The 13855-nt window shown below is 42.3% G+C and overlaps 1 protein-coding gene and 1 long non-coding RNA gene across 5 annotated transcripts in view; one reads left to right on the forward strand and one right to left on the reverse strand.

Annotated features, from left to right (window-relative positions):
• Nucleotides 1-13855, forward strand: part of LOC143894281 (uncharacterized) — a 119179-nt gene that overhangs the window by 28419 nt on the left and 76905 nt on the right. The gene's annotated exons all lie outside the window — the stretch shown is intronic.
• On the reverse strand, nucleotides 2429-5487 carry LOC143894274 (uncharacterized). Of its 4 annotated transcripts, XM_077400444.1 has the most exons (6): nucleotides 4981-5137; nucleotides 4796-4883; nucleotides 3837-4709; nucleotides 3588-3750; nucleotides 3350-3508; nucleotides 2429-3225 (listed from the first exon to the last, which is right to left on the reverse strand). In XM_077400444.1, exons 3-5 carry the CDS (start codon nucleotides 3912-3914, stop codon nucleotides 3372-3374), a joined length of 378 nt encoding a protein of 125 aa, XP_077256570.1. In that variant the 5' UTR covers nucleotides 3915-4709; nucleotides 4796-4883; nucleotides 4981-5137; the 3' UTR covers nucleotides 2429-3225; nucleotides 3350-3371. The 4 variants fall into 4 exon arrangements, with proteins under 4 accessions (XP_077256570.1, XP_077256569.1, XP_077256567.1 ...); XM_077400443.1 differs by lacking the exons at nucleotides 2429-3225; nucleotides 3350-3508; nucleotides 3588-3750 and having other exon boundaries at nucleotides 3837-4048; nucleotides 4136-4709; nucleotides 4981-5487; XM_077400441.1 differs by lacking the exons at nucleotides 2429-3225; nucleotides 3350-3508; nucleotides 3588-3750 and having other exon boundaries at nucleotides 3837-4048; nucleotides 4129-4709; nucleotides 4981-5487.

Here is a 13855-nt window from a genome sequence, read left to right on the forward strand (position 1 = left end):
ATAATGTAAGAGGATTGTATAAATATTATGTAATGTACATAATGTATATAAATATCTATTATATATATTATGCATAATATATACATAATAATATATTATGTATAATGAGTACAAATGTATAAAAACATAAATATAATATTATATATATAATATTATATGTATAAACATAAATGTAATATTATATTATAAAAATTAATATGGTCATAAAATTGTTATCAAAAATAATTATTAAAATTTTTTCAGAAACCAAAATTAAATAATTATATATATATTTTTTTTAATTACATAATTTTTTTATTAATTAAAATTGTTAATACACAATTCTTTCTTAAAAAATATTTTTATAAATTATCAAATGATATTGTATAATTGTATTGTACTGATATGTGTATTAACGGTATCCAGTTTTTCATCATTTATTTTATTTATTATATGTATCATATTTATATTTATTATATATTTTTTGATGATGAGAGAGAGAGAGAGAGAGAGAGAGAGAGAGAGAGATAATGATATATATATATATATATATATATAATTATATAATAAATTTTAAAACACCTTTAAATATTCGGCAGCATCAAATTCTCCTTTTGTCTCCAAATCTTTTACCAAAATTTTTAAATTTTTTCTTTTTTTTTCTTTGCGTAAGTTTTTGTTATGTGCAGCTGCCGTTTTTGATTTTTCATAAATTGTGAATCTTAAGAATCGATTCCAAGCTTCATCAGAAACAAAGTCTTCTCGAAATATATAATCTGTTTTAAAACCATTCATAAAACGAACTCTTTTTATTGCTTTGTTCTGCGTAAATACATTTTTCCTAAAATTTTAAGTCTTTTAATTTATAATGAATGTAATTGCATTGAAAATGAAAATATCAAGTATTCGTATTGTAATATTTTTACATAATTACATGTATGGTAATTCATATATACTTCATTATTACTGTAAAAAATAATTAATTACCTTTTTTTAATGTTTGAGTCATTGCTTACAATACTATTATTTGGTTCATATGAACCAACTCGCTCATTTAAAGAGCCTTCATCAAAAGAATTTGCAGGCATCTTTTCCCCACACATCTCAGTCTCTTTATCATCTTTATTTAATTCTAAATTTTTTTCTTTTAATATATTATTTTCAAGTTTATTGATATTGCTAACTAATACTACTCTTTCTGTTACTGGCTCGTTTGCAACATTCTCTGTTGACAAATAATATGGATTTAAATTTATTTCAGGAACAGCTTCTGCTCGTAGTCGTTTTCTGCTTCTGAATTCGGCAGAATAATGAAATGATTTGTTATCAAAGTGGTCGCTGCATATATATATGTAGTTTTGAAGTTTGGAGTTGTTGGTAAATTTATAGCATCCATCCATTTTTTCTTTAATATCTCATTTTTGGGAAACCTGTTTATATTGAAAATTATAATTTATTAAATATATATTTGAAACAACTTATTGAATATATATAATTAATTAAATTTTGAGGTTAGAGATATATTAATATGTACTTACGTGTGAAAACTACAATTGGAATTAGGAGATGCTTCTGTTTTGCATATCAAGCATTTCTTTGTCATTTTAAAATGTTTTTGCTTAAATAAGAAGAAGGTTAGCTAAAAACGACATAGAGATAGAACGAGATAAAACATCGAGAATACCGAGGTACAATCTTTCATGACCTGTACATCACTGCACATGCGCGCATAGACAAAGACAGCAGAGGCCCGCAGAGGCCCATATGCAGCGTTCTCTTTCTATTCCTCTAAGTATCGCCCTTTCCCAGGTAGCAAAATGATATCTAAAAGATATCTGAAAGTTAACCGAAAAAGGACTAGGATGACTTTTTAGTTGGCTAAAAAGATTCCTCTTTGACAACAAAATTGTGTCTCATGATTACTTAAACGGTACGTAATGGATATCCGTACGCTAACTGTCGATGTCCATATGCTAACTGTAAGGCAACTTATAGCGTTTACCAAATTGGCAACATATGGTCAACCTGTATCAGTTGCCAATAGGTCAACGTAAAGTTACCGAATTGCTATACCAAAATGCTGTACAGAAATGACTGTCATTCAACAGATGTCTTATAGATGTCCAAAAGATTAACGAAATGGCATCTAAACGGCACTAATAAATGATGTCCAAAAGATATCTTATTTATGGTATATATAGGACAGGGACAGGTGAACAATAAATGATAAAAGTTTATTGTTATCTGAAATCTGGATGTACACAATATAAAGTTAATTGTATTATCTAAAATTATGAGTACACAGTTAACAATCAACTAGTATATTTTATAACATAAAGTTGATATAATTATAATTAATATAATATATATTATATCAACTTTATATATTATATTATAAAATATACCAGTTGATTGTAACCTGTGTACTAAATAATTTTAGATAATACAATTAACTTTACATTGTGTACATCCATATTTCAGATAACAATAAACTTTTATCATATAGTATATAATACAATTAATATAAATCCATATTTCACACTATTATTTATATATATATATATATATATTTGAAACTTTGATAAATATTACTTATTAAACATCCTTACATCTAGAAGCTTAATATTATTTCGCGTGGTAAATTATCGTATCGCATTTTATTCAACTAATGAGCAACATGGACATTTAGAGTAAACTTATCGCTATGAGCAGTGTTACGTGATGTGGGCGCTAACATTCGTATAACTGGACGGGCTACGGAGTAAAATGTCATTATCTCAGGCCAAATTAAGCCGCCTTCAATTCTACGACAATAATCGGACTCTTCTTAAAGTATTAATTCACTCTATTAATAAACAGAATTTGTGATGCCGTTAATCGTCAGTGACAATCATTAATAGAATCTATTAATATCTATTAATCATTAATATTATTAATATCTATCAATGTATTAATTAATTATAATTTATTTATTATTAATCACTAATCAATGTACCGTCATTAATACGCCAACAATATAATCTTAATAATAATTTATTATTATTAATAAAATCTGCGATAAACATAAATTTATATTAATTATATAACTCATTAGAAAATCTGACAATTTTTACGAATGTTAGCTCGCGTTATTATTATATTCGTGAAATAAACGATTAATTCTTAGCTAATTGGACACTATCGTGCTGACGAAGTTACGACAAAGTTACAAGTATCAAATCGCCGTGTAGTGTGAACGAGTTGTACCTATGGCAGAGATAAAGCTTGTTTATTAGCAAAGATTTGAAGCATACTTCCATTTATCGACTTTTCGTTGATGTAACAACGAGCAAAGATGAATTCGAATATATATATATATATATATATCTACCAAATACAATGCTGAATCCATATCACTGATGTTGAAGATTTTGACGTTCACGACGTTTATTTTCTGCTTTTTTTCGATCGCCCCCACGGCGAAGCCACTCGGCAATTCGGTCTTCGACAGTTTTGATTTTTGTCCCTTCAAATGTGTTACGTACAACATCTGAAAAAGTAGACTATGAGACGTGGTAACTTTTTTACGGCGAAGAACTTAACAAAAGTGTTATATGCCATGTACATACCAATTATGACATATGGAAACGTGAACTTGGAGATTTTTGGTTTGTTCTCAGCTCCAAGGGTCCAAACGACTTGTTGAGTCAAATCATCCGTCATAACTACTTCCATTGCATATTTCACTGCTTTTTGAACTGATTTTCCGCCGATGTCTTGAATTTTTTTCATCTAGAAAATATCAACAATTTAAGAAACTTAATTAAATATTGACGAAACGATGTATCAGCACAGTTTCACAATACTCGTATACGTACAAATTGATCTCGCATTTGTCCATTGTCTTTGAGATCACGATCGAATCTTTGTAATTCGTTAATATCAGTGAATGGCATCTGGGGGAGAAGTGCATAATGATGACGATCTATACGCTCCACTGGGTTATCATTTCTTCGCCCTACTTCTAGCAACTCATTTAGTTTTTGTAGAATGCAATTCTCAAAATCCTTTCGTTCCTGTCTACAACCATCTGAAAAATAATATATCGATATTAATGTTAATTTGGAGAATCACAGAAATTTCCGTGTCAGAATTACGCTGCAGCAATACATTATACTTTCTCAACTGTTCCTTCAGTGCCCTCTCTAAGCCATAATGAACATAAGTGCCTCCAGCGAGAGCCTGTATATCAGTTCTGTTTGGCGTGTCACATAATGTCCTAGCATCAGACGGAAGCTCAGGATGACCAAATTTCTTTAACCCTCTCAAAAGATCGTTCACAACGGATTGAGGTATTTTGTTTTGGATTGCCCAATGAGCAAGAAAATCTTGAAGATTAGTTATACTAATGGGACGAGTGATAGTCGATTGAGCCTGATTCTCTAACTGGATATCTGTATTAGTCAGTGTCGGTCTTTCATTAATTAGCAAATTGAGATCTTCTGCGTCATCAAAGCGTTCAAAGAAATCATCAATTTGATGACAAACGTCATCAGGAATATTAGAAGCACGAGCTGTTGGCGGTGAGCATGAGGGAGGACGAGTAGGACTAGACGCAGCATTATTTGCTGCATTTGCCAGGTAAGCGAGATCTGCTTGCACAAGGGCGCGGATTCGTCGCTTTTGCTGTTGTTGTGAGAGCTTAAGGAACGGTTTCATCCGTCTCAACGGAGGTCCCATAATGGCATAATCTATAATGTATCGCAATTAACCCTTCAACTTCAACTATTAAATATAATAAAACACGGAATAGATCAGTATTACTGTATATACTCACAACTTTTTCCAGATGTAGAGAAAAATATTATAAAAATAGTGTACGTCCCTTTACTTTATTTATTACTGCGTGTATAACTCGGTATAACCTGAAAAGTACACGTGTATTTTATATAGTCACGCTTTATGATATATGCATGTATATATATACTAAAAATATAAAAAAAAGCGAAAGTATATACTTACACGTTATTAATTACACACTTTTTATCAATTTGTCTCTTTCGTGATGGAATAAAATATCGCATATACGTACGCGCGGCGCAATAAAATCTCGACTTATTCTAGATATTTCCATAATCAAGAAGACGTCGTAAAAATGATAACTTTCTTACATCGTTTTAATGACGTCAATAATGCCACTACAACATGATATCTAACTGGTAACATCTTTTGGACTACAACAGAAGGCAGAAACAGCGCTACCGATAGATACCTTTTGGACAACTTTTATGAAGATACTTTTGGATAACATTAAATTGATGATATTTCGATGCCTTAAAACAGTCATCTATCGGATAAAGTAAAATGGTGACTTTAGGATAACAGGTTTTCCTCTCCATTAAGATATCATAAAAAAGACATCATTCGGATAACAGTAAACGAGATATCGATTTAAAGGCATCCATTGGTCATCTTATGGTAAAATCATAAAGGCAACCTTAAAACGACAACTTATAGATACCTTTTTGAAATTAATGCTACCTGGGTTCAGCTCGCTTGCGCACTCTATTCTTATATCTCTATGGTGACGCCGCCGCCACTTATCGGCTGCCATTGTAACTATGGCTCGGCAGCCATTGGCGGAAATATTCAAACGTAATATAATAGCTCCATTGTTCATAACTATATCTCAAAGAGTTTAGACAACATTTCCTATTGATTTTCGGTAGAATAACTATTTCTTGCTTCGCTCTATTGGGATTTTCAATCGCTCCATTCGTATAATTAATTTTGTATATTTTAGGAAAGAACTGTTTATTTACTTGGAAAAATACATTTCTCACAGTCTTCTGCAAGTATATCCAACATAAAACGATTGCTCCTTAATTGTTACGCTGTTGCTCCATTATTACCTTAATGATTTATTGCATCTTTATTAAAAAAATTAACAAATTGATCATTTCACAAATGACGACGCCGCCACCTGTCAGCATTGTGCATGAGCCCTTATTGACGTTATGCCCGTATCAGACTACGGATTGGGATTGAGATTAGATTGAATTTTGACCAATCAGAGCAAAGTTTACTAAACTTTAGGTCAGTTTTCTCTGTTCTGATTGATTAAATTTCAATCCAATCTCAATCCCAATCCGTAGTCTGATACGGGCTTTAGGCTGAGTTCCCACTGTGCGCGTCACGCGTCGCGTCATCTGTCCAAAGCCCTTGCACAATGCCAGGCAACAGGAACAGGAAATAACCAAAAAATCGTTAATTACAACCTAAAAAATTCGAATGCTATGATTGGTTGGCAACAGGCAAGAGGCACAGAATTTCCAACGTGACGGAAACTTTGTGTCTATTGCCTGTGTCACTGTTTATTCTGCATTTATACATGATTTCGGATTTCTATTCCCTGTTCCTATTGCCTGTTGCCTGGCATTGTGCAAGGGGCTTTAACGACAGATGACGCGACGCGTGACGCGCACAGTGGAAACTCAGCCTAACGTCAATAAGGGCTCATGCACAATGCTGACAGGTGGCGGCGTCGTCACTTGTGAAATGATCAATTTATTAATTTTTTAATAAAGATGCAATAAATCATTAAGGTAATAATGGAGCAACGCGTAGCAATTAAGGAGCAATCGTTTTATGTTGGATATACTTGCAGAAGACTGTGAAAAATGTATTTTTCCAAGAAAATAAACAGTTCTTAAAATATCATACAAAATTAATTATACGAATAGAGCGATTAAAAATCCCAATAGAGCGAAGCAAGAAATAGTTATTCTACCGAAAATCAATAGGAAATGTTGTCTAAACTCTTTGAGATATAGTTATGAACAATGGAGCTATTATATTACGTTTGAATATTTCCGCCAATGGCTGCCGAGCCATAGTTACAATGGCGGCTAATAAGTGGCGGCGGCGTCACTTGTGAAATGATTAATTTGTTAATTTTTCAATAAAAATGCAATAAATCATAAAAATTATGATGGAGCAATAAGGAGCAATTAAGGAGCAATCCTTCTATGCCGGATTTAATTGCATAGAGTTATTAAAAATATGTTTTTGAGTGAAAATTATAAATTTTACGTTTTTTTTAAATACTTAAAAAAAATACTTTTAAAAGGAGAGCAATTGTTGATTCTGAGGGAGCAATTAGGGAGCAATCGTTTGAGCTATAGTTTATTAAAAAATATGAACTTGCAGCGCCAACTTATTTCCGGTCTGTCTTTGTCTAACGAAATGACATCTGTCCTTTTTTCGATTGCTCGATATCTCTCGCAAGATCCAACAACTACTGTTGCTGCTCTTCTTGTCATTCTGCATCCGTATTTGCATTACTAAAATAATTATTAGATGGATCTTTTTTTGTACATACGCATTGAATCTTACTTCTACTCACACGATATTATTTCTACATGTTTTCCCAAAGGTGGATGATAAACATTATGTACGTATAAACTGCAGAATTTTTGTTTTAAGCAAATATTGTCGTCAGGTGACAGCTGTATGTGCCCAAATAAGTAATATTTTTAATTTTTTTGTGTTTTTGATATAAAATTGCGTTTTGCACCCTAGATTTTTGTGCGGACTTTAATTCTGTAAAAGATTTTTGCAATTCTATAAAGCCAATTAAAAGATCCATCTAATAACGATAATGTCGGTAAATCATACGGCTGCAGGATCTCCTTAAGGGGATCCTGTAGTGGAAAGACCCCACTCGCTAATAACCTTGACCTTGACATATGTTGTCAAGGTCATGACCCTGAGTAACCATGACCTTGAAAAAAGTGGCGTCACGATCTGTGCGAAGCATTAAAGTTTTTGCTTTGCAAAATTAGTTGTATATCGCCATAAATATTCACACAGATGATCGACTAACTTATCTTGTTTAATACCACCTCTACTTAAACGAGCTCGTAAAGCACGCCACAAACCCATGTGACAACTCGTTTCGCGTGGAAAGTATGCGTGGGGGCAGTAGGTTCCGCCCCGCTGCGGGGGGTTTCAGTATTGTCAAACTAGACACATAGGGTGCGTTCCACTTATCGCTCACAGCGCTCATGGAATCATTTCATCCTTGTTGTTTGTCAAATGTTAAACAAGGACGAAATGATGCTCGCGGGCATTGTGGGCGAGAAGTGCAATGGAACGCAGCCATAATGTGCCTTCAAACTACATGCGTGGGCTTTCCACGCGTGAAAAGTTGTAAATATTTTTCAAACTTTGTTTGCTAATAACTTTTTAATAAAAAACGGCCGCCAGCTAAAACCTTCTGAAGGTCACTCAGGAGGGTAACCTTGACAACATATGTCAAGGTCAATGGGTGGGGAGGCTCACGGAAGGTATACTTGTGATTCCCGGGGCCTCCCCAAAAAGCGCCGTGAGGGACATTCGAGGGAGTTTTTAGGGGGTTAAAGTTCCATATAACCGCCCTCCAGACCCCGGGGGAGAGGGTATCCGTGCCCCCGATGAATATTCCGGGGACCAGTGACATAGCCACCTCTCCTGGGGGAACTCGCGGGAGCGCTGGTCGGTCGGGGAATTCCTGACCGGTCGGTGGGGGCATGCTCTGGGTGGTGGAGCCGCAGCGGGGAGTGGGAAAAACCCAAAAATGAGTTGTAATAAAACCCAGACAAGCTTAGGGAGCGTAACGACGAGCTCAGGGAGTCGCGGTAACAACCCGGGGCTGGATACAGGCTCTCGGAGGCGTTACAGAGGAAGGAAGAGTGACGGAGACGCACCAGCTCCGACGAACTCAGAAAGCGGGGAGGAGAAAGTTAGTTGCTAGTTAGTAGTTAGTTGCTAGGGCCTAGGAGCTAAAGCTCATAAGGGATGCCATAGTGCCGGCTAACCTATCAATCAATAGGAGGGAAGAAGAGGCTAAAGCACTCAATGAGCTGAGTAATACTCCAGCGGAGACACTGCCATCAATTATGCTTGAGGCCATCAGCGGCGTTGATTTGATTGCTGAGAGGTCGCATTCCCTGAATGGGGCATACAGGGGCCGCCTAAATAAATCGGCAGCAATGATGAAGGCTGCACTAACAATGTTAGTGCAGCGGTACGAAGAGCCGGCGACAGGCTACGCAAAGGACGTCGAAATGGAACGGTTAAGGGAGAAAATAACCACCCAAGGGAAAGAGATCGTGTCACTATACGAGATGAAAGCGCAGCACGTAAACAACCAGCGCGAGCTGCAGAAGCTGCGACAGAAGACAGAGTGGCTGCAAGCGCAGCTGGAGGCAAGGAGCGGGACGATAGGACCGACTCCAAACACAAGGAGTTCGACTACGGCACCAAATGCCAAAGGAAGAGAAGTGAAGAAAAGGAAGTTGAACAAACTCCCTTTATCGTCCTCCGAAGACCTCGCCGTGAGAGGGAACGATCCGGAGGATGTAGAGATGACTCCGGTAATTCAGCCGGAAGAGGAAGTTATAGAGAGCTCGAGGGACAAGGTGATGGGAGAGATCGTTGCCACGGGAATACTGGCAGCAGTAAGACCCTTCATACAGGGGAAGAACAGGGTCATAGGACCTGCTGTTCCCCGATCACCGCTTCGGTCGCTCCACCGGGTGAGAGGTCAGCCTTCGAGCCGGGTATGGAGGACCGGTTGGCTAAAATGATGATAACAATCATCAATGAGAAAACCAAAGCATCAGAGGATAGACTCCTAGCCAAAATGGCCGAACTAGTGCCGAAGGATAAAAGGAAAGGAGAGAAGAATGAGGGAGGGACTTCTTCCTCAACCAAGGAAATGCTCGCACTTCCGGCCGGGAGGAAGGGCAAAGGAAAGGCGGCGAAAACCACCATGCAAGCGTAGGTGGCAAAGCCCGTTCCCACGACGACCGGTACCAAGTTGTGGTCGCAGGTACTGTGGCAGAAGGGCAACTCCAACTCCGTTCCCAAGAGGCCCGCGCCAAAAACGCGGCCTCAGGTACAGGGAGAGGAAGTTGCTCCGACCACCGCCGGGGACATGACAGGAGAGTGGACTCAGGTGGTGAAAAAGAAGAAAGGTGGAAAAAAGGCCAAGAAGGTTGAGACGCAGACTCAGACTCAGCCTCGTTCCCAGGCTGGAGCGACCGCGAGTTCTAGCCAGAACAAAGCCGTGAAGCCCAAGAGTGGAGGGAAATCGAAGGAGCAGAGCTCGTCGTCTCCTCAACAAGTGAAAAAGGAGAAAAAGAGAAGGAGGGTGCCGCGTACAGCGGCAGTGACGCTCACTTGCCCAGAAGGGCAGTACGCGGAGTACATGGGCGAAGTGAGATGTAAGATTGAGTTGGAAAGTCTCGGGGTCGTCAATCCTCCAAGCGTGAGAAGGACCGCTACGGGGGCAATCAGCCGAGAGATTACCGGACAGGACAATACCGAAAAGGCTGACGCTCTCGCGAACAAGATGGCGGAGGTCTTGTCCGGTAAAGAAGGAGTTAGAGTCGGCCGACCAGTGATGATGGCCGACCTTAGACTGAGCGGGTTTGAGGAATCCATAACGGAGGCGGAAATAAAGGAAACGCTAGCGATCAAGGGTAAAGTTAGCCCCTTCATGGGCCACCCAGCTCGTGACTGCCAGGCTCCGGCGGTCAAATGCACGGTATGTGAGGGCAAAGGGTTGCCCCACGACCACCGAATTGGGGGACCGGCGTGTACGGGATGCCGAAAAGACAAGGGAAGGAAGGCAACGGGAACGTCCGCTGGTAAAACCCCGGCAGCAACGGGCAAGAGGAAGCCTAAGCCGACAAAAACGAGTGACATTAAGGTGTCGAGGCTTAGGGTCACTCAGGGGAAGAAATTGATAGCAGGCGTCGTACCAGAAACTGGGAAGGAGCAGAGACCCCAAGCGAAGGAAAGACAAACCCCTAAGAATCTGTATCTACGGAGAGAATGGAGATGGAGACTCAGCCCAGCGAAGAGGCAAACAATGAGAGAGATGAGGCCTCCCCGATGGAGACGGAGGTCCTCGGGGAGACAGGAGAAACTCCTCCGGAAAAGGACAATGACGAGGATGGAGTGGAGGGCTTCGTAGGATGTCTGTAATGGCCCTGCGGATCTTTCAAACGAACCTAAACCATGCCCGCGCAGCCCAGGACCTATTCTGCCAGGTTTTGGCAGAGCACGGGTGTAGTTTGGGGATTGCGGCGGAGCCGTACAACGTCCCAAGAGACTACCCCTGCTGGGCGGGGGACAATAGGGGCTCTGTCGCAATCACATGAAGGATGCTGCCAACGTCCCCTCCATGCATCTGCAAAGGAGCAGGAGAGGGATATGTGCATGATAGTAGAGTGGGGGCCCACCTCCGTTGTGGCGGTATATGCCCCTCCCAGTTGGTCCCGTGCCGGATACAAGAGGCTCTTATTAGAATTAGAGAACTGAGTCCGTGCGTGCTCGTCCGGCCGGGTCATGGTCGCGGGGGACTTCAAGGGGGGAATGCAAAGTCAACGCTTTGGGGTTCCCCGCGAACCGATTGGAGGGGCCGCTTCACGAAAGAGTGGGCGCGGGCCTCGGCCTGTTCATTGTAAACTTAGGCCGAGAGAGTACGTGCGTGCTGCGGCAGGGGTCGTCGGTAGTTGACCTTACCTGGGCCATTTCCCCTGTCGCCCGCGAAATACACGATTGGAGGGTGGTCGCGAACCAGGAGACTCTGTCCGATCATCATTACATAATGATGTCGGTCCGGGCCACCCCACCAGAGGTACTCGCTTGCCGTCGTGACGCCAACAGGCAGAGACGGAGGTGGGCCCTCAAAAAGATGGACACTGACCGCTTTGGAGCAGCGGTCTCGGCCCTCACATGGTGCAAGGAAGATAAAAGCGAGATAGGGGGGAGGATATCGACAAAAAGGCCGAGGAGTTGGTTAAGACCATGTCGCAGGCCTGCGACGTGGCGATGCCCCGACTTTGCCCCCTCCCCTCACGAAAACGCGCTTATTGGTGGACGGAGGAGCTGGCGGATTTAAGACGCTCCTCCATCCGTGCCAAGAGGACGTGGCCCAAAGCCCGCGCTGGGTGACGCGGTGCTATTAGCGTGGAGGAGGCAGGAGAGGCCTGGCGTGCCACCCGCGAGGACCTTTCTTGTGCCATATGCGCGGCCAAAAAGCGCTCCTGGAAAGAACTCATCGACAGCGTAGAAGAGGATCCGTGGGGGCACCCATATAAATTGGTTTAGAACAAACTGAGACACTGGGCGCCTCCACTTACGGAAACACTGGACCCCCCATTCGTCGACAAGATAGTCGACGAATTCTTCCCCAGGGACAACGGGGGAGAGGTACTGTTCCCGGCGACCGTGGAACAAGATTGGAATGAAAAATGGGGGGGGTCAGCAAGAAGGAGCTGTTGAGGGTTCTTTGCAGGGTCAGGAGTGGTAAAGCTCCTGGCCCTGACGGAATTCCGGGGAGAGCGTGGATCTTGGCCGCGGGAGGCTGGCCGGCAGGATGCGCAAGGAATACACCGCATGCCTGCGCGCCAGCCGGTTCCCCAAGAAGTGGAAAGAGGCAGGCCTAGTGTTCCTGCCAAAGGCGGGCAAACCTGTGGGTTTGCCGTCAGCCTACCGGTCCGTGTGCCTGCTGGACGAGGCAGGAAAGATATTCAAAAGAATAATAGCGGAGCGCCTCGTCCAGCAATTGTTTCGGATGGGCAGTGAAGGATTATCGGATGACCAATTCGGCTTCCGTGCCGGGCGGTCGACCTTCGGCGCTATTAAACGCGTCCTCGCCCGGACGGAGGCCGAGATTGCCAAGGGGGGTTGTAATGGGGCAATCTTACGATGTGAGAAACGCCTTCAACTCTCTCCCCTGGCCGGTTATAGGGGAAGCCCTGCTGAGATCGGGGGTTTCCTTTTATTTGATTTTGGTCATCCTAGATTATTTTCGGGGCAGGGGCTTGACTTACACGGACCGGGACGAGGTCCTGAGGGTCAGGTTAATGGAGTGTGGAGTCCGTATTAGGACCCCTGCTGTGGATTATTGCATATGACCTGGTCCTTAGGACCCTCTTCCCCACAAGATGCTGGCTCTCGGGTTATGCCGATGATATTTACCTGGGAGTCAGCGGGGAGGACTGGCAGGAGTTATACAGGCTGGCCAACGTGGCGGCAGCCTGCGTAGTGTGCTTAATTGAGGGACTGGGCCTGGAGGTAGCCCCACAAAAGACTCAAATGACTCTTTTCTATAACTGGAGGAGTGGGGTCCACCTCCGGAATGGCTCAGTCTCAGAGTGAAGGGAATCAATATCCCGCCCACTCCTCAACTCAAATACTTGAGGATGTGGCTGGACGGCGGACGTAATTTCGGCGAGCATGTCGCCCGCGTGGTCCCAAGGGCTGGGCAGGTCGCAAATAGCCTGTTTAGGCTATTCCCCAACCTGGGCGGGGCCGGCGGGCGCCTGCGTCGCCTCTACACGGCAACGGTTCATTAGGTGCTGCTATACGCAGCACCGATATGGTAGAGGAAAGTGGGCGAAACAGCCCACCTCAGGAGGAAGATAGAGGCCGTGCAGCAAATAATAGCTGTCAGGGCCTCCAGGGCATACAAAACCGTTGCCCATGTAGGGGCGACCACCTTGGCGGGTATTCCCCCGGTACACCTCTTGGCAAGATACTACGCTGAGACGTACGAGGAGTGTGCCGAGGCTGGGGGAAGTGTCGCCAAGGATAAGAAAGGCGATAAAGAAGGAAGCGCAAACGGCCCTCCTCCGCTACTGGCAAGAATGGCCGGGTAGCGGACCCTCGACAAAAGTGGGAAAGGAGGGTCGTCGAAGGCGTCCAGTCAGTGTTCGAGGAGTGGGTGGAAGGAGTTAGGCGAAGATGCCTCGCCTTCCATGCGGTGCAGGTAATAACGGGCCACGGGTGCTTCGGCCGGTACCTGCACCGCATAGGGAAAGAGCGCACCACGCGCTGCCAC

This window comes from Temnothorax americanus, unplaced genomic scaffold (assembly GCF_048541705.1).
Source record: "Temnothorax americanus isolate GAGA-0224 unplaced genomic scaffold, ASM4854170v1 Scaffold134, whole genome shotgun sequence".
NCBI lineage: Eukaryota > Metazoa > Arthropoda > Insecta > Hymenoptera > Formicidae > Temnothorax > Temnothorax americanus.